Genomic DNA, 20,114 nt, shown 5'->3' with positions numbered 1-20,114 from the left:
CTTACACATTGCAAATTCCCAGTTAGGAAATTAAGCCAGTTATTCTGCTACAGGAATGACACTAAACCAGAGGCTGAATCTGACTGGAGGAGGGTTGGCTTTAAAGTCTGGGGACTCAAGAATTACAAGTAAGTCCAGGTTTCGGAGGTGCAGAAGCCGGTGTACAGAACCTGGTGTACTAGAGAGGAACTCTTCTATCTGGTTAGCTAAAGTTGTTATGGTTAGGTTTAGAGAAGTATATATGTATAATTTATTCAACCATTATGTTTTTTGTGTGTGTGTGTGTGTGTGTGTGTGTGTGTGTGTTTCCTGCATATAGCTCATTTTTTCTTATCACTAAATGCAGGTATAGACAAATTTCTGGGTCAAATACTCTAGGGACTATTTTAATCCTCTTCCCCGACAAATTAATTTCTAGGCATTTTAAGGACTTGATCAAAGTTCTGTCAAGAAACCATAGAGAACTATCAGTATGGTTACAACCGACTATCCTGCTTAAATATCTCATTCAAAGCAGAGAAAGACTGAGATCTGGAGCATTTTATAGAGTCATTTTTCCTTCCACTATCAATCTGATAATCCACAAAGTCATCATAACATTAAAAAACATTTTTTTTTTTTTCATTTACCATCTGGGAATACTGGATAACTGGTCAGATCACAAATCTGAAAAGAGGAGAATACTTTCATTCTCTTCCTACTTTCATTATCTATGTACTTCGTTAATTAGAGCACATCAATTTCTTCTACAAAATGAAGATGATATCTACTCTATAGTGATGCTGTGAGACTTTATTCATTACCAAAGCGCTTAATCTGTTTTGATTCCACAATTGGATTAGCCCAGGGGACCCTGGGCTGCACAAGCATGGGCAAATAAGACTCTGGCATCTGTGTATGTACAAGTGTATAGATATATATATATATAAATATAATATTGGCACATGAGATTAGGACCTATGTTATGATTACAGACATCTCAGGACAGAAAAAAAAAGAAAAAAAAAAGGAGAGTGTTTTAAAGGAGTGTTGTTTTAAAAACTGTAAAGGCAATCAGGTTTAAAAGCCATTTAGGTCCTTAAAGATGAAGGAGTTCCCTAGGAGGATTTGCAAAAGCTTTCGGGCGCCTAACTCCTATGATCTGCTTTGGTTTCAGTGCCTTTGAAAGCCCGTCCACAAATCGCAATGTCAATGCCCGTTTCAAAGTCAAACACCCACACGGACTTCGCTGCAGACGATAGATAGCCCTTCGCAAGTGACGCCGGGCTGGCGAAGCCACCTCTGCACGCCCCCGAGAGCTGTTTCTTCTTCTTCTTTTAATTTTTCCTGCCTCGTTTCGCTCCGGAGGAGCACCGGGGAGGTGGGAAGGCTGCCGTCACGTGGAGCACCTGCCCCTAATTAACCCGCTGCCATCACCCCTCCGCACAGCGCAGCGCGGGTCCCGCTCCCTGCCCTCCATCCCCCCTCCCCAGACCCCCGAGACCCCCCCCCCCTTTCCCCAGACCCCCCCAGCCCGGTCCCCGCCCGTTACCTGCCCGAGCGCTGCGCCCGCCCCGCGCCGCCAGCTCCGCCCGGCTCCGCGCATCTCGGCGCGGCCCCGCCTGCAGGCGCCTCCCGCCGCCGCTCCACGGCGCGGCTCGGCTCGGAGCCCCCCGGCCATGGCTGAGAAAGTTTCGGCGGCGGAGCGGCCGCGGGGCGCCGGCTCCTCTTGCTCCGGCTCCTCCTCCGGCTCCGAAACTCTCTCCGAGGAGGGGGAGCCCGGGCCCGGGCCGGCAGCGGGGCGGCGGCGGCCGGGAGAGCAGCCGGGGAGCCCCGGCGGGGGGGCGGAGGCCGCCGCGTCGCTGGAGGAGCGGGACGAGGAGGTGCGATGGGGATGGGGACAGGGATGGGGATGGGGAGCCGGGGTGGGCTGCGAGCCCCCGGTGCCGCTCCGCCACCCCCCGGTGCCGCTCCGCAGCATCGCCCCGGGGCGCCCTGGTGGTTTCCGCGGACCCGGTGCTCGCCGCTTGGGGCTGCCGCTGGGTGAAGCTTCTGGCTTTGGGGGTTTTGTTGTTGTAATTTATTTATTTATTTATTTATTTATCTATTTATTTATTTAGTCTGGCGGGGTTGTTCTGGGCTTTAAGCGGTGTCGCTTGCGCTAGCGGATCACCTTTGGGTAGCGTCGCTCCGAAGCAAACTCTTCAATGTCAGAGGGAAGCGATGGGCAAGGCTCCCGAACTACGGTAATCCCCTCGGGAGAGCTGGTGGCAGGCGGTGGATTATGGAGGAGCTCCGTGGGTGACAGATCCGTGCACGATACACGGATACGCGTGCTGTTCCCCTCCCTTGTTCCCCTCCCTTCCCTCCTGATCGAGCTGCAATACCTGCTAGCGGCACGCTCGGGGGGAAGCAAAACAAAACAAAAAACCCTGCGTGACGGTAAAATCACCTTTTTGTACCTGAGACGGCTTTTTTTTGTTATTATCATCGGATGTGTGGTTTGTACTCCTTGAAGGTATTTCTTTCCCCGACCCCTGAACCAAGCACACTGTATTTTCCCTGACTGCTGCTTTAGTTCGCCTCAGTTCACAGTCGCTTGCATGCCTCACTGTAGTGGCAGAGTTACCTTTTATTGTGGGCAACTTTTTGATCTCCTTTTAGGTGAGGTTTCTTCATTCCGTGCCTTTACACGGCTGTCTGCGCAAAGGCTTTTTGGGAGACCCTGGCATCTTTAAGGGGATGTCTGTGAAGCACTGGCTGAAGTTATTTGCAGCTTGTTCAGCTGTGGTTGCTGAGAATGTTTCCTTCTATAGTAACAGCTTGTTTATGTAGCTACTGTTTTCCGCTTCACCCACTGGTGCCTCCTCTATTCAGTTAACGCACGGTGATTTGGATCCAAAAAAACCCCGTTTTTATTCCTTTTTTACTTCAAATGCTCAGTCTTGGATCATCTTCCTGGTCTAATACAACTATGTGATCTCTTAAGGGGCAGAATTGGTTTACAGCATGGTCCATCTCTGGTAGCAATAACAGAAGAATAAATGAGGGTATATATACATTTAATGCTTTCTTTTATAGAATATGAACTTGCTTTATTCCCCAAACTGAGTAGAAGGTCTGTAGTTGATGTTACAATGGTGCTTACTGTTAGGTAATTAATGTATGTTGCTTCTCAGCATGTCCTGTACACGTACGCTGGAGGTTGTGCTTACCACAGCTATGTGGTGTCTAGTTGGTTGGGTGCTCAGCTGGTAAGCCTGCAAAATATTGCGTAGAAACACACAAAGCTTGCCTGTTCAGTTAGCTGACCTCACAGTCACTGGCAGACCAGTTAACTTCTGATTAAGGCCGGTTATTTTGGTGTGTGCTTTGGAGGTGAATTACAGGCACCTTCTGAGCTGAAAATATAGGAGAGTTAAGACACCCCCCCCCCCCCCAAGTCAACATTGAATTCATTGGAATTTGGAAACTCTGCATGGGCAATCAGATACCTCATCTGCAGTTAGTAATTCTGGAAGAGACCAGTGTAAACTCACTTTAATGTAGTGGGGAAAGGTTACTTAGAATATACAACCTTCTCCCCTCTTCGTTATTGCTCACTGATAGATTGTTTCATTATTTAAAAAACTGACCTTTTTTATGTCTGTGTTTTTTGTGCTTTGGTTTTGCTAGCCCTTCCATTTTGTGGAACCAGTGCTTGCAGCTGAATTCCAGTGTACCTGCAGAGCCACCTGACAAAGCAACCTGTATAATCATCATTATTTTTTTTTTCCGTGCAAGGACACCAAAATGCATTAGAGTGCAGAAATGAACCAAGGCACACTAACGTAAAACTGATGTATCATCTTTGTTACTTCCACACTGAAACCTGTAAGGCTAGTGGAGAAAGACAAGACTAAGGTGTGAGATGAACATACAGATAATTTCAGACTTCGTGCTGCCTGCCAAAAGCAGACCAGTGAGAGAAGTTCCAGAAGATCCCATCTTCATATTTACGTTCCACTAATTAGTGTCAAAGAATGAAAATGTTGATGTTCTGTCTTCTCAGTTCTTTTGGTTCCAGTACTTGGTCATGCTCATTCAGGTTTCATTTCTCTCTTGCCCTGTCCTTGTTCCTTTGGCAGCTTGGCAGTGGTGAGTCTGTCACTGCTGTTCAGTGTCCATCAGACAGCCGTGAAACTGACTGTGCTGATACTTCCCTTGCTGCTACTTCAGCTGTCCCTAAATTGTTTAGGGCTGTGACATAAAATTTATTTTCGAGCTAAATGAGTAATTAGAAAGCATGCACATTTTCCCATACACTCCATGTGTTGTTCCAGTAGAGCTATTTATTCTCCTGTGACGTTGTATATAATATTCTTGACAACTCTGATCTTGTCTCTTCCTAGACCTTTTCTTTAGACTAAACAACTCCAGTGGCTTTAATCTTTTCTTATAGAACGTGTTTCCAGACATCTGATCATTCTAATTGCTGTCTTCTGGACTTTTTCCAGCTGGTCACATCTGTCATGAAGTGTGACATCAAAAAACAGGATACCATACTCAAATTTAGGTCTTGCAAGAGCTGACTGGAACAGGAGGATTACTTCATTTGTCTCTCAGGGGATGTTACTGTATACAGCCCAGGGTGCTCTTTTGCAGTTTGTAATGTGGTATGATTTTTATATCCTTTTCTGAAGAATTACATCAACATCTGTATTTTGCTAAAAACAATGGTTCGGCTCCTCTACCTCAGTGAAGGAAACTTAGTGCTGTCACTTAAAGTAGGGGTGCTTCTTTTATGTCCAGAAGTTCAACAGTAGGACTGAAAGATTGATAACTGGTGTTCTAAGTATCACATCTGAAAGAGTTAATTTCTGGAGGGAAATGGGGCAAGGAGGTCAGGGTGGGAAGAGAAGATGCATTGCTTTTCTCCGTCATTGTTATTTCGTCTACTGTTCCATAGAGTTCACCTTAAAAACAAAAACAAAAAAACACAACAAGAACAAAAAAGCAATGAAAGAAAAGTAGTCTCTTCTCTCATTTCATATATGCAAGAGCATAATCTGTTAGGTTAACAGATTATGACCATTAGTTAATAAAGTGTTTTTGGTGTCTTACTCTGAGATCTTAGACACACAAAAATGAAACCCAGCTTTAACCTTATGTTGGAAGACTTTGCTTCTGGAGCCTCAGTGCATTCGAATGCTGTGGAAAGCAAAAGCATGAAGTTCAAATTAATTCAAGCAAATAGTTTGTCTGTGCTCTTGTGACATGAGTGAGCGGCTATGCTGTCAGAAGCAGGCATAATGGAACTGCATGGTGAAGAGCACTCAAGACAAATTCTGTGTTGGAGATGGCACACCAGATTGGGACTACAGGGAAAGGGATAAATGCAAAGTGCCCCAGGATTTTCTCACTTTCATTTCTGCTACATTTCTAACTTTTGTACACTAGTCTTCCTTTTGGCAAAAAAAGTGACTGTGAAAAGGAAGCTTGTTTTATGAGGCTTATTGAAACAAATGGTGCCAAATGTCACTGGCTGCATTAGTTGCTCTCATTCAAAATGCTTTATAGACTTTCAGTCAAGCATGGGATGTACCCTTTGTAGATGGTGGCTTCCAAATCTTAATGTTTACAGGGCATGTGAGAGCTCCCTTGGGTTAATCATATTTCTTAAAAAGAAGGTGAAGGCAAGCTATAGGTTCCTTGCCAAATCAGTAATCTCAAGGATCTGAAGTTTTGTATGTGTTGTGTCTTCTCCATTTCTGTTAGCTGATCTACCGAAACAGCCTGTCTTTCTGCAAACCTTGTCACACTAACAGGGAATACACTCTGCTTACCATTGCACAGTAGTAATCTGGGGTGGATCAGTAGTTTTTCAGAGAACAACGTTTTGTCATATAGCACATCTGTTGTCATTATCTGAAATGGTTCCAAAAGCTGCTGAACCTGCCAGCGTCTGCTGAATTACCATACTGGATCCTCTTTTTGCATTATTTTGGATACTTCAGATGCTTTCTAAAAAACAAAACCAAGAAAAAAAATAGGGGCAAACGTAGTATTGTTCTCAAACTTTAATTAATTTTCTGTAAATTGAATCTTTGGTATTGAGACGTGGCTGTCAAAGTTGATGAGAGTTGGACCTGCATTGAAAAGATGAGCAACATGAAAAAAACAGGAATTCTGATGGAAAAATGTCATTGGCCTTTGAAAAACATTGTTCCACATTTTTCTGCACGCTATCTAGTTGGTGTGTGTCATGTATCAAAAAGATTCTTCACTGTGCAGAAAGACGTACAAAAGCTTTATCTGTTGTTGCTTATATAGAAATACCTGAATATCCTTTCTTGTTGTTCATAGTCCAATCTGTTGTGGCTTCAGAGGACTGTATGGTAGGAATTTTTTACTGGGAAGCTAAGATTCTGTCGTGAAAATATTCGTAGCAAGGTGACAGGGGCGGTGAAGAGAGTGTTGCTCTGAAAGCTGCTCTTTCACACATTTGAGCTTAAGCATATGTCTGCTGGAGAGCTACAGTCCTTCCGTATTACAGATTGTCTGCCAGATCTTCACCCCAACAAAACTGTAATTTGGGGGAGGGGGAGAAATCAAAATGCATTGGGATAAAGTAAGTGACAAGTGGTGGTAATGTGTGCATGTGCATCCATATGTAATGGAGATGGTTGCAATTCCATCACAATGTCACTGTGACCCAGCTAGCAGTAACGTTTCTGTTGATTTTTCTTTTTCCCTTCTTGCTTGTCCTGCCGAAGTGCTAACTGTGGGACACGCTTGAACAGTGTGGGAGATATCATAGGGACTTCTTTCAATTGTTTCAGACTTTCTTGTCTCTTGACAGTGATGGATCACTCCCTGTTATTGCACACCCTGAATGCTGCAGCTACCTAAAGATGAATTGCCTAATTGCAAGAGTGTGATCTTTAGATCACACTAAGGAATGGTAATGCAGTCATAAAATGTATACTTCTGTGTTAATGTGATTGCAGTGGGATTAACTAAAGACTCATCTAGTCTAGTACACGCTTCAAACTGTTTCTGTGTCATGTGAGGCGGAGAAACAACACTGCTTTTGTTTTTAGATATGCTTGTGATAAGTTACTTATAGAATTAAATACTTCTTACCTTAAGTCATTGTAGGGCTGTCTCAACAGTCATTTAAAAATGTTTTTTCTTACTCCTCACACTAAAAAAAAAAAAGTTTCCTATCCAGAGTTTGAAGGAGACCTTTAAGGTGCATGCTGATGTTGTCGTGGGTTGACTTTGGTGGGGTGCCAGCTCAGCTGGTTTCTTCTCTTCCACTCCTCCTACTCAGAAGGACAGGGGGAAAATAAGATGGAAAAACTTGTGGGTTGAGATAAGGATGGGGAGAATACTCACCAACTGCTATCACAGGCTTAAAAAGGTTTGGCTTGGGTAAGACCGTTTTAATGTATTGCCTATTGCTAACAGACTAGAGCAGCAAGAACTAAAAGCAAATGAAAGATAACTAACCCCCATCTACCCTCTTCTACCTTTATCCCCCAAGTGGCGCAGGGAAACGGCAAATGGGGGCTGCGGTCAGTCCCTGACACTTCGTCTCTCTGGTCACAGTCACTCTGTGGGGTCCCTCCCACGGGATGCCGTCCTTCCCATAATGAGCCTGCGGGGGCTGCCCACAGGCAGCAGCTCTTCAAGACCTGCTCCCACAGGGCTCCGTACCAGGGGTCCATCCCCCAGGAGCAAACTGCTCCAGCACGGGTCCCCCACGGGCGGCAGCTCCCCCCAGACCCCCTGCTCCTGCGGGGGCTCCTCTCCACGGGCTGCAGCTCCGGCCCGGGGCCTGCTCCTGCGGGGGCTCTCCATGGGCCGCAGCCTCCTCCAGGCCACATCCACCTGCTCCACCGGGGGCTCCTCCACGGGCTGCAGCGTGGAGATCTGCTCCGTGTGGGACCCGTGGGCTGCAGGGGGACAGCCTGCTCCACCAGGGGCCTCTCCACAGGCCGCAGGGGAACTGCTGCTGCCTGCCTGGAGCACCTCCTGCCCTCCTGCTGCACTCACCTGGGGGGCTGTGGGGCTGGTTCTTTCCACATCTTCTCACTCCTCCCTCTCACAACCTGCTTCATGATGATTTTTAGCCTTTCTTCAGTCTGCTCTCCCAGAGGCCCAGCCAGAGTCACTCCCTGGCTTGGCTCTGGCCAGCAGTGGGTCCCTTTGGAGCCGGCTGGAGATGGCTCTGACCTGACATGGGGCAGCTGCTGGGCTCTGCTCGCTGCAGCCCCCTGCAGCCCCCTGCTACCAAACCCTTTCCATGTGAAGCCAACACATATTTGCACCCTTACAGACGCAGAAACATGCTGGGAAGAGGAGAGGCTCATGGTTGTGGGTTTTATCTAACACAGCTGTGTTGTTGCCTGGGGTTCTAGATTATCTGTTCAATAGTAATATTTGCAGCTCCTTGGAGTGACTTTTCCAGACATCTGGTGTGTATAAATAAGCCTATAACTAGAGCATCTCCCTTCCCACTTGGAATAAGTGAGAGCTGAAGAAACCGATTCATACACTGAGTTGCGTATCTGTTTTCCTGTGCCAAAACTGTTTGGGTAGTTAAAATCCTCATGAAAGGCAGTGGGTGAAGACCTGATAATTCTATAATTCTAATGTTCAAAACAAAATTTGAATGCATTCATAAAAGTGGGCCTCTTGTGCCCTTTAAGTTTTACAAGCAAGGTAAAATAGTCCAGGCTAGTCTTAGTATTTTAGTATCTACAGTATCTACATCTTTAACTGTGAAATCAAATGTGGAGAAACACCTTTCCTGAAAAGCTGCAGCTCTATACAAGGAGAAGGACTTCCGTACAGCATAGTCTGCTGTCTTTGCTTTGATGGCATTTTGGCTAGATATAAGCTGCTTTGAACTGAATGTCAGGAAATGCAACAGCATAGTGCTAGTTTTATACAGTGAGGAAGCTCCGTATGATGGGACTGCACTGCTGGCAGTAACAGCTTTTGTAAAGTTGTGTTTACACAAAGGGATGAAAGAGTCCTAAGTCTTGAGGCAGAAAGTATGAGGGCTGTCAAGTGCAGCATAAATGAGACGACACTTGAGCTAGTAAGCTGAGCAGCTAGATAGCCTTTTGCTGTGGGAATCTGTGTGATGGGGTCCCTTTGCTCTTGGTTTTATTGCATGTTATGCCCCTACCCTTCTGCCACCAATGCAAAGGTGCTGTCTCAAACATCGCCATGCTGAAGCATCAATGCATATCAATTTACATGGTTTATTACCTTGCTGTTTGTGTTACACCGTGCTGGCAAACATTAACAACAATACTCTTCTGTGCAAGGCAAGAGAAAAAGATGTTTGCTGCTAAAATAAGGGTAAATATCTGAAATGCAGAATTCAGAGACTTGAAGAGGTGTGATGAATGTGAGAAAACTAGGAATGCAAATGAAGGCAAAGTTTTCTATTAAAGCTTCCTTATTCAGAACTTCTCTGACACCAGATGAAATTTTTTCTCTTATAGTCAATACCTTGAAGCAGACGCCTGTTAAGAATTTGGGAGGCAGGCTCTGTCCGTTTGCCTGCTCAGCTGCTGTGTTGGGAAATGGCATGTTCAGTCTCTGCTGAGCCTCTTTAAGTTGTTACGTGGGCTTCAAATAATCGACAGGCCAACCCCACAAATTTTTGTAATCTTGTGCTTCAGCCTTAAAATCTGTTTTTGAGTTCTTCTCTTGCAGCTGTGGACTTAAATTTTTTTTTAAACAAGGTTTTCATAGTTGGGTGTTATTGAGGCTTTGAGATGTACAACAGAGATTTGTGCTTAAAACCGTCAAGTGCTGGTAGCTCTGTGTGAAGTGATAGGGGAAAGAAAAGAGATGTAGATACTTGAGGACAAGCTAGCTGAGAAGGTGAAAATAAATGTTGAGGAACGGTAGCAAACTCCACTTTGATATCAAGCCAGGAACCAGTCTTTACTCCTGTTTTGCAGATCCAGGTAATCTTACTGATCCTCTCATAGCTGGGAGGGATGCTCTGGTCATATTTCCTGGCTGAAATACTGTCCTGCTCTAGCCAGGGAAACAATAGGATGAGCATCTTGTCCTGCTCTACAAATATAACTAAATTGATGAGTTTGGTCCATCCAAAGATGAATTGCAAGTACATCAAGGGTTAGGTGTTCTGTTGTATAGTCTGGTAGTCCTTGTCACTACCTTTCTTTACTGAATGTTTTAGGTTTCATGTGAGAAAGTGGGATGAACACAATCCTTTCTTTTTTCCCTATTTTTTTTTCCCCGTAACTAATATCACCTACAGTCTTGAACTGGTAAATGAGATTTTTTTGCTTAAGATTTTCAACCAGCTCAGCAAGTGACTTTCAGAGGGAGCAAAAAAAAAAAAAAAAAAAGCCAAATGCAGATGACACAAAGCTCTTCCAAAATGATTAAATGTGGATGAAATAACAGATTATAGGATGGCAGCCTGTATAGCCAAGTGAGAAAGATGAATTCCCTGTTGCCTGGCAGAGAAACTTATTGTATTAGAGGTGTTTTGCAGTGCTGCATTTTAACAACAGTGTGTATCTTAATATATTCTTCTTATTTTTATTTTTATTTTTATTTTTCAATTCCTAGAGGGTAGTGCTTACAGACTGAGTGACAAACTTTTTGTGAGGCCATACTGACATTCTGGTGGAACTGCATAATTAATTGTACCTGGACTATTAATGATCCTATTGTTTTTATTCCTCAGGGTTGCTGGGCTATTAGAGCTGTGGGTGAATGGAGCAGATGAACTACTGCACTAAACTGTTAATTTGATTTTCATTGTTACCTCAGGAAACTTTTACTAGAATGTGATAATATTGTAGCTGTGGCTCAGTGGCTGCTTTTATTTTCTGGATGTTATTTAGGCCATATAACAAAAATGTCTCAGATGCTGTTCATGCTGCATTTCAGATTTTGTGCATAGTACATGACAGTGAAGGGCAGGAGGAAATGTGCCTGATACATGATGTTCTGAGCTAGCTAAAAGAATAGGTTGTTTACAAAAAGTCACGGGAAAGCCTGGAGCTCAATTGGGTCTTTATAGTCTTGATAAGCACACACGGTAATGTAAACCTTCGGGATGTGTTTTAACCTGTTATTTAGGGTTCCTTCCTTTGTTCAAATATTGTTGTATTTGTGGAGCAGTGGCAATAATGTGTTACCACCACTGGAGGACATATTCCCCACTTAAAGCTGCTATTGATTGATTTGGAGCAGATCTGCAGTAAGCAGGGTACTGTTTTGAATGTGCTGTCCTTGTTTATATATAAAAAAAAAAAAGTCTAAATTACAGACTGAGTAGCTGAAACTACAAGGAGGTAAACTTGGGCATATCACATGTTGGTCACTGGAGAACAGTGATAGTCACTGAATTTGTGGCTAGATCTTGAGTTGCTGACTGTGAGTTGGAATTACAGCTTGCGCTCAGTTGCATTGAATTCTGCTGAGAGAGCATATATCCTTGAATAAAGTATGCATTTAGGTAGTTGTTTCATACCCAGTCTTCTAAGAAAGATGTGGGTTGACGAATATCCATAGTGGTTTACAATGCTATCACTCTCTGCTAACTATTACCTTTCATCCTGGCTGCTGTTTTTGTCATCTCCCCGGTTTGCTTACATCCCAACTCAAATGCTTAGTTCTCACTGGGGTAATGATTAATGGCTGGAGATTGAAGCAGCTGAAACTAAGGGTTACACACAGACAGCTCTGGTCATACTGTTAAAGTAGAAGAGCTACATGTAGGGTAAGGCTGTGAAGTTTGATGTATGAACGAAGGAAGTGAGAGGTTCAGTTAAGGTATAATGACATGCACTAAGGAAAAACCTCCACAGTTCTAAACAACTCATGCTTCAAAGCATGTAGCTATTAGTGTTGTGTTGAGAGAGCCATTAGACACAAAATGAAGAAATAAGTATGTTGAAAATATACAAAAACTAAAAGCCGTACTGTCAGGCACTTCAGGTGTAAACTTGTTGGAGGGTGAGGAAAAGGCATACTTGTGAACTTCGGTATGTCAGTAACCACTCAGACAGCTGGGAGGCGTGAGCACCATCTTACCTCATCCCCATGCTACCCAAGGGAGCAGCTGTGCCAGGGGCTGTGGCAATGTACTTTGTACACAGCAGAGGAATAGCCTTCTGTGTGCCCTGGTGACTTACAAGCAAGCGGGGACAGGTTTTATAGCTGTAGGAGCTAAAGCGCTTTCATTCCAGGTCTGCTTTCCCAGTATGACACTTACACATAGTGTTTTTTGGCATGGGAATTATATTAAGAAAGTAAATTGCAGAAACTGCAGATGACAAATGTAGATGCGTTAAGTCACAGATCAGTCATTAGAAAATAGAGTTGGAATTAGCAAACTGAAGATCTCTGAGGACCTGGGCTCTAATCCAGGTTAAGTAAGGAACATTTTTCAAAGCGCGTGTTAGTGTCTTGCCTGTAGCTAGTTGCAGTTACTAAAATCTTGGATGCTATTTGAATTTCTTTTAAAAACAAACAACTGCTATTGTTATAAACAAATGACTTCAATGGTGGTGTTCTCCCTCTAATTACATCAATGCTTTTCCTTTAATTCTTCGAATATGGGAGCTTTGATTGTGTTGCAGAGAAGTTCTTTTGATGCTAAAACTTCTTGTGCTCAGCTGCTGGAAAACGGATGCTATGGTTGTCTGGTGATGAGCCTTATGTGAAGAAAGAAGGGTAGAAATCCTCTTCCTACAAAACAGCAGAGACAGTCTTCCTCATCCATGTAAGCAAGTAGTGTGGTGCATGGGGAATAGATCTGAGTAGTGAAACAGCCAGTGCTGGGGACTGTATTGACACTGGGGGAACTGACATCAGACTAGCTCTTGTCCGATCCTGTGAGCTGATGCACTGACATGCTGCCAGTTGTACAGGAATTGGGGATGCTCCAGGGCTTGTGAAAAGGGTGGGGTGGGGGGGCTCACTGACTTGTTGAGTGTCTGTTGAGCTTCATGCCACTGAGTCATGAGTTGTTTTTTCTGGATGAGCTTAAGTTGCAAGTGCTGTAGTTACAGCTTTGGTTAAACTGTAAACATAAAATCATTTCACTTGAAATCTCTGGATGGGTGTGGTGTTTTCATTACTTGTTAATCCCTCTGTCTTCATTGATTATTATTGAGGTAATGTGCTTTCATGACAGAATAAACAGGTGGTTGGTATGTTAATCCTTTCTGTTTAGATTTGAGTTTGATAAACCACCTTCTAGATGCCCTGCATGTTGAAGGCTGTGATTTTTGTCTGCCTGGATTTTTAGAACAGGAACTTTCTTCCTACACACAGCAGATTCCTTGGTAACTTCGTCCCTGTGTTTAGGTATAGTCACTTCTAAACAGATTTGCCCATCTCCTTGGAGACAGAGCAATACCATTACACATGCTATTAATCCTTAAAGATGTTATACATGCATAAGTTAACACGGAGGAATTATGTTGTCTGCCTTACACTGTAAGGGATGTGGGCAAGAAGAATGTCTTGGCCTATATTAATCTCTGGTGGTACTGCTAACAGATGCCTCCTGCAGTGTGTTTTTGGTAACTGTGCTGTGTTTATACTTGTACAGATAGCATCCAAATAAAGATAGTTAAGCTGCTTAAATAAACCTGTGGGCAAAATGTATTCTCCTAACAATAGATAATTGTTTACTGTAAATATAAAGCTAGGTCACAGGCTTTAAGGACTGGAACCACTACAGTTCTAGTGCATGTGTGTAGAATATTTTCTCTGTAGTGGGTTGGTGATACTTGCATATCAGAAACCTTCAGAAGAAGCTTGAATTTGTATTTGATATATTGGAGTGTATATTGACAGAAGGTATATGTAAAATACATAGCTGTTCTTATTTACTTGTATGTTAGGACAGTTCTACCTCTTCTTCCTGCAAGATTTTTATAAACATAAATATACTTTTAAAGGTCCAATTAATGCAGTGAAAGTGTGTGGGAGAAATTAACTTTGAAAGCATTTTTCTACAGACATAGCACTTAAATTCAGTAATTCTGGTGACTGTGCATGTGTGGGTGATGTGGAAGAAAGCCTTCTGAAGCCACTGAGACGCATCCTATATATTGCTGAGTGCTTCAGTGCTGTGCAGGGGTGCTTAGAGTTGTAGCACAACACAATTAAACACAAAGGCTCATAAAGGTCTGATTATAAAAGCTGCTCCATCAAAATTATCACTTGGTTTTACTGTATTGTACTCATCGTACATCAGTCAAGCACTCTTATGCACTGGTGATTATCCTTTAAGTGCTTTTATGTGGATGAACAGACATGAATTGTAAGCCTGTGTAAAATGTCGTAAGGCAAAAACTGTACTGGACACATGTACCACAGCTGAGTCAGATCTTCATTACATGAGTCTTGCATGTGGTTACACACAGCTGCAGTGCTGGTGTTTTAAGGCTCTGTTGAATCTGTCTGAAGTTGTCAAAAGAACTCAAGTTCTGTTTTCCCTCTCAGCTTATCCACCGATGATGCTGTCTTGTGCCATTAGTGACTAAAGCTTGGCTTTGCAGTCTGGTCTGGATGGCTCCAGGTCAAGTTTGCTGAGAGCATCTATAAACAAAAATCTGCCTAGCCTTGCGAAATGGTGAGCTGTGTTTCTTCTGTTTTTCTCTACAGCTGAAAGCCAGATTTGGTGTTCACGAACACCTGTGTAAATCCATCATATTTGATGTGGTTCCATAAGCGCGTCTTGTTCTCAGTGAAGTCCTCTTCAGATGTTCTTTTTACCCTTCAGCTGTGTTGGGTGCAGGTGCCCAGATGCTGGCGTTGAGAGCTACAGAGGCCTTTGCGAGGGCTCTCTGGGTCAGCCCATGCAGGAGACAGCCCGTTCCAGCAGACTCACAGCAGATCGCAGCTGAGCCCATCTGTCAAGCTAGTGGCCCCTCTGGTAAAATGTATCTAAAAAAGGGTAGAATATTGCATGGTGGGGAAGTGAGAGAAATAGCTCTGCAGGTGCTGAGGTCGGAGGAAGAGGATGTGCTCTAGGTGCCAGAGCAGAAGTTCCCCCCAGCCGATGGAGGGGATCATAGCGTAGCAGGTTTGTGCTGAAGGACTGTAGCCTTAGGAGGGGCCCATGTTGGAGGAGGGGAAAAGCGTGGGGATGAAGGGGATGCAAAGACAAAGCGTTATGGACTGATTGCAATCCCTACTCCCCCTGCTCTGCATAGGGGCAGTGGGGAATGGAGGAGTGAAGTTGAGCCTGGGAAAAGGGAAGGTATTTTAATTTGTCTTTGTTTCTCACTATCCAAGTCTAATTGGCATTTAATTAAATTTTCCCCAAGTGGAGTCAGTTTTCCCCGTGACATTAATTGTTAAGTGATCTCCCTGTCTTTATCTCAGCCCATGAGCTTATTTTCTTCCTCCTCCTGTTGAGGAGGAGTGAGAGAGTGGTTGGGTGGAGATCTGGCAACTGGTCCAGGATAATCCACCACAATCCTTAATTTATATATATAATTCATTTCAAAACCTTTCTAAAGGAATTGTCTGGAAAAAAAAATTGTGCATGTTGAAGATGTAGGCCTATGCACTACTAGCTGACAGTGACAGCTGGAACACTGCTCAGTTTGCAGGTGATTTATTTTTTTCTTTACTAAATGCAGCGCTGTAAGCTTTTGCATTACAGTCAAGTGAGTTCAACACTTTTAATATGACTTCTGGTAACTGGGGCAGGGCTCTTGTCTTAAAATAAGACTATAGATAAGAAAACACATTCTCTAAATGAGCCCAGTGGTATTGTGATGTAACAAAGTCTGGAAATGAATTTAAAGCTGCAGTAATACCTGCATGACTTATAAACAACAGGTGTGCAAGTAAAGTGGGGCATTTTCTTGTTTGTGGAGCTGGTGGAAGTCACAGCAGTGATGCTGGTTTTTGAACAAACCCAGCTCTTACATCAGAGTGCACCCTCAGTAAGTTTGCAGATGACACCAAGTTGGGGGGAAGGGTCGATCTGCAGGTGGGTAGGAAGGCCGTGCAGAGGGACCTGGACAAAATGGGTTGATGGGCAGAGGACAATGGGATGAGGTTCTACATGGCGAAGTGCTGGGTCCTGCACTTTGGCCACAACAACCCCATGCAGTGCTACAGACCTGGGGGAGAGTGGCTGGAAAGCTGTGCAGAGGAAAAGGACCTGGGGGTGTTGATTGATGCTCGCCTGAACATGAGCCGGCAGTGTGCCCAGGTGGCCAAGAAGGCCAATGGCATCCTGGCTTGTATCAGGAATGGTGTAGCCAGCAGGACCAGGAGGTGATCATCCCCCTGTACTCTGCTCTGGTGAGGCCACCCCTTGAGTACTGTGTTCAGCTTTGGGCCCCTTGCTACAGGAAGGACATCGAGGCCCTGGAGCGTGTCCAGAGAAGGGCTACGAAGCTGGTGAAGGGCCTGGAACACAAGTCCTATGGGGGGTGGCTGAGGGCACTGGGGTTGTTTAGTCTGGAGAAGAGGAGGCTCAGGGGAGACCTTACTGCTCTCTGCAACTGCCTGAAGGGAAGGTGTGGGGAGCTGGGGGTCATCCTCTTCTCACAGATAACTAGTGACAGGACTAGAGGGAATGGCCTCAAGTTGCACCAGGGGAGGTTCAGGTTGGAAATGAGGAGACATTTCTTCTCAGAAAGAGCAGTCAGGCATTGGGATGGGTTGCCCAGGGAGGTGGTGGAGTCACCATCCCTGGGGGTGCTTAAGGAATGGTTGGACCTGGTGCTTAGGGATATGGTTTAGTGGGTGACACTGGTAGTAGGGTGATGGTTGGACCAGATGATCTTGGAAGAGGAGACCTTCAATCTTAATGATTCCATGATTCCAGAGTGGGTTCGTTAACTTTTGCTTACGTGCAGTAGGTGTGGAATCACCTTTTTGTGGAAGTATTACAATGAGTCTGAAGGAGGGCCACAAAGATGATTAAGGGACTGGAGCACCTCTTCTATGAGGACAGGCTGGGGGAGTTGGGGTTGTTCAGCCTGGAGAAGAGAAGGCTCCAGGGAGACCTTACAGCAGCCTTCCAATACCTAAATAGGGCCTGCAGGAAAGCTGGGGAGGGACTCTTTGTCAGGGAGTGGAGTGATAGGACGAGGGGGAATGGCTTAAACTAAAAGAGGGGAGAGTTAGAACAGATATTTGGAAAAAATTCTGCACTCAGAGGGTGGTGAGACGCTGGAACAGGTTGCCCAGAGAAGCTGTGGATGCCCCAATCCTGGAGGTCCTCAAGGGATGGGTGCTGCTGGATGGGGCTTCGGGCAACCTGGTCTGGTGGGAGGTGTCCCTGCCCATGGCAGGGGGTTGGAACTGGATGATCTTTAAGGTCCCTTCCAATCCAAACCAGTGTTTTCTTCTGTGAATCATGGAGGTGTTTATTTGTGGAAGAGCTCTGATTGACTTCTTCTTGCAGCAGTATTTTAGATAGTTACTGAAGCATGTGCAAAATGTATTTCCTTTTTTTTTTTATGAAGTCCTTAAATATATGTAGGGAAGTGGGTACTGGTGCTCAGTTCTGTAGAAGTGACCATGAGTTCAGGTCGGGAGCTTTAACAGCTGTCTATGTAGAGCTGCAGTGCATGTGCATCAGTTACTTGTCATGTCATAAGCACCAGCATTCATTTGAACACTGAAGTGCAAATAATTTACATTTCAACTGTGTGCCTCCAAAGTGAACTTACTTTTGGGAAGGGAAGACTATTTGGTTTTTATTTTGGGAAAAGATAAAATAAGTCTACTGATAAGATGGAATACTTAAATAAAGAGAGGGCTTGGAAAAAATGGATTATCTGACATGATTGACTCTCCTAGTTGCTACTGTAACCTCAGTGGTGCTGGTATGTTCATCTGGGTAGCGGTAGAACTTTTTCCACTGAGAGGTTACAGGACTGACTAGGTTAGTAAGTGGAGTCAGTTGAGAAGTCTTTAGAAATCAAATCAGCATGCATGCTGTGCAACATATGACATACATTTCAACAAATATTGTAAAAATACGTGGCGTTTGTCAAAGGTGGATGTTGTAAGTATCTTAAGAGTAGGAGTGTAGGGCCTAGGAGAAAGCCTTAATAAGGCAGAAGTTGAGGGCTTGTCTGTTCTGATGCTGATTTTCCAGACCTCTAATTACTCAGCCTTGCCATTTTAAAAGCGTTTGGCAATCTTAAATCAATCAGTCTGCTAAATTAACAGTTGTGCGTGCATTTAGGATTTGCCTTGTAGGGAGGAATGTGGGCTGGAGCAGTGCTCGTTTTGTAGGAATGACTGAAAATTCTAGGTCTAATTGGATTAAGGCTTCCCCCCCCACCCCCCCAACAGGTGGTATCACAGGAAAGACACAAGAAACCTGCTGTTTTTCTGTTGTTCTGCAGACTATAAAAGGTGTTTCCTGGGCGAGGGAAGGTGATGAGTTAGGAAGACGGCTGTGCTGTTCAGCTAGGGGCCTGCAGCGTCGTGTGGCACACAGGCCTGTGTTGGCCTGCTGTGGTGGCTCGGTTCCCTGATCGTGTGGCAAGATGGATGCACGCAGGCATGGACCTGCAGCTGCCATTTGCTGCCTTCACTTCGTTCCTCGGCCTGTGCCTGGCTTCAGCCTCCAGCATTTGCTACAGTGGCTGATTTACCTGCTGTGCAAGGGCCCTGGTGTGGGTGTAAGACTATACAGAATTGTTTTTGTGGAGATGACTTTTTTCCTCCGCTGTGTTTTCAGTTTATTTTCCCCAGACTTGTTGACACCGCTTTTCCCTTCAGTGGGTGGTGGTTCTTGCCTCAGTTCATCCACCAGCACGTGCTGCTTTAGTAAAATCATGCAATCTCTTTTTGAGCAGTGAAGGTCTTGTAACAATGCTTCTGTTCCAGAGATATGTTTTCAGGTTGGATGCTAAAAAAGCTGGATTCATTTGTTTAAGAGATACAATGTAAAAAAGAGGTTTTACAGGCAAAGTAGGAGGCAGTCTAGCTACTCAAGCACAGAGAGGAAAAATAATAGTTGGTTTATTTGTGTTGGCCTAATTTGATGATTTCAGTAGTAGCAGGAACACTGCTACTACTTTATCTGCAACGTCAGTAGCAAGTTCTTGCCTACATACCCATAACACAGATCTTTCAGCAGAAATAAAACTAGAGCTGGCAGACATTTTGCATTCAGCCTGTTTAAAGCTGTCTGTGTGTCACCTGTGAAAAACAGAGCATAGCAGTCTGAACTGGGATGGGATTTTTGGAGATGCATTTCAACCCAACAGCTGAACTGAAGATTTTTCCAGGAACATCTTTTTTTTTTGTTGTTGCAGGGAGACCACCTGTAAAAGAAGCCAACCAACCAAAAACTACCTGGAGTAGAACTCTCTAATCCATATACTTCTGATGAAATATGCAAAGTTGTCTCTTGCGTCACACAAACAGGAATTTCTAAGAACTGATGAACATTTTAAGTTGTTAAATCTTGGGAGAGGTTCCTACCCTATCATTACCTAAGAGAGACGAGTTGCAGCATTGTGGATTCATCTCGATAATCAGGCCGCTTTACCCAAGACATTGTAGTTCAGATTGTCTACCCTTGGTGAGATAATGATTGACAAGAAAATTGAAGATGACACCATGTTTCCAGAGTAGAGGTGGTGGCTAGATTCAGAAAAACGAATGAGAAAGGAATTTAATCTTCTCTCCTATAGTGTCTTTACAACAAACTGGTTGTGATGTGGCTTAGAAGTTCAAGTTCAGGTTGTGAAGGATTCGTGAATGCACGTGAAAATCCTGAAGCTTGGAAGCCTCATTAAGTTCTGTGTAGCATCCCCATCTTTTGATTGAAGATTCTTGCAGTGTGTGTCCTGGTACACAGGACATCTGACCCATACAGAGGCTGATGGACTTTGGAAGCTGTGTTGTTAGCAGATGTAATCAAACCCCTGGTAACAATGGTGATGGTCCTAGCTGTGCCCAGTAGTTTTGGCTTTAGAGATGGTACAGTCCCTACATGATAATCCACTTCTTCCATGCATGTGTTGGGAGAGTGGTGTGATAAACTTGCAGGAACCCAGGCCTTCTTTTCACTGACTTCCAGGATAACTTTCCAAATGAAGGCAAAAAATAGATTACCTGTAACCTCCTAATGATGTTGT

General features: G+C 44.3%; 1 protein-coding gene and 1 long non-coding RNA gene across 5 annotated transcripts in view; one reads left to right on the top strand and one right to left on the bottom strand.

Annotated features, from left to right (window-relative positions):
• Positions 1–1,570: 1,570 nt before the first annotated feature.
• Positions 1,571–20,114, top strand: part of MAST4 (microtubule associated serine/threonine kinase family member 4) — a 303,813-nt gene continuing 285,269 nt past the window's right edge. The window contains exon 1 of one of the 3 annotated variants that reach the window (XM_083816619.1): positions 1,571–1,862. In XM_083816619.1, the coding sequence (XP_083672745.1) occupies positions 1,659–1,862 (204 nt within the window). In that variant the 5' untranslated portion in view covers positions 1,571–1,658. The remainder of the gene's footprint in view (positions 1,863–20,114) is intronic. The other 2 variants (XM_083816622.1, XM_083816623.1) reach the window with 2 other exon arrangements.
• On the bottom strand, positions 2,976–18,321 carry LOC310889332. Of its 2 annotated transcripts, XR_014576525.1 has the most exons (4): positions 8,020–18,320; positions 7,105–7,286; positions 5,805–5,982; positions 2,976–4,934 (listed from the first exon to the last, which is right to left on the bottom strand). It is a non-coding gene; the product is annotated as an uncharacterized lncRNA (long non-coding RNA). The 2 variants fall into 2 exon arrangements; XR_014576524.1 differs by having other exon boundaries at positions 2,976–5,982; positions 8,020–18,321.

The sequence above is a fragment of the Anser anser genome (genome assembly GCF_964211835.1).
Source record: "Anser anser genome assembly, chromosome: Z".
NCBI lineage: Eukaryota > Metazoa > Chordata > Aves > Anseriformes > Anatidae > Anser > Anser anser.
The sequence above is the reverse complement of the archived record's forward strand: the minus strand, read 5'-3'. Positions and strand labels throughout refer to the sequence as shown.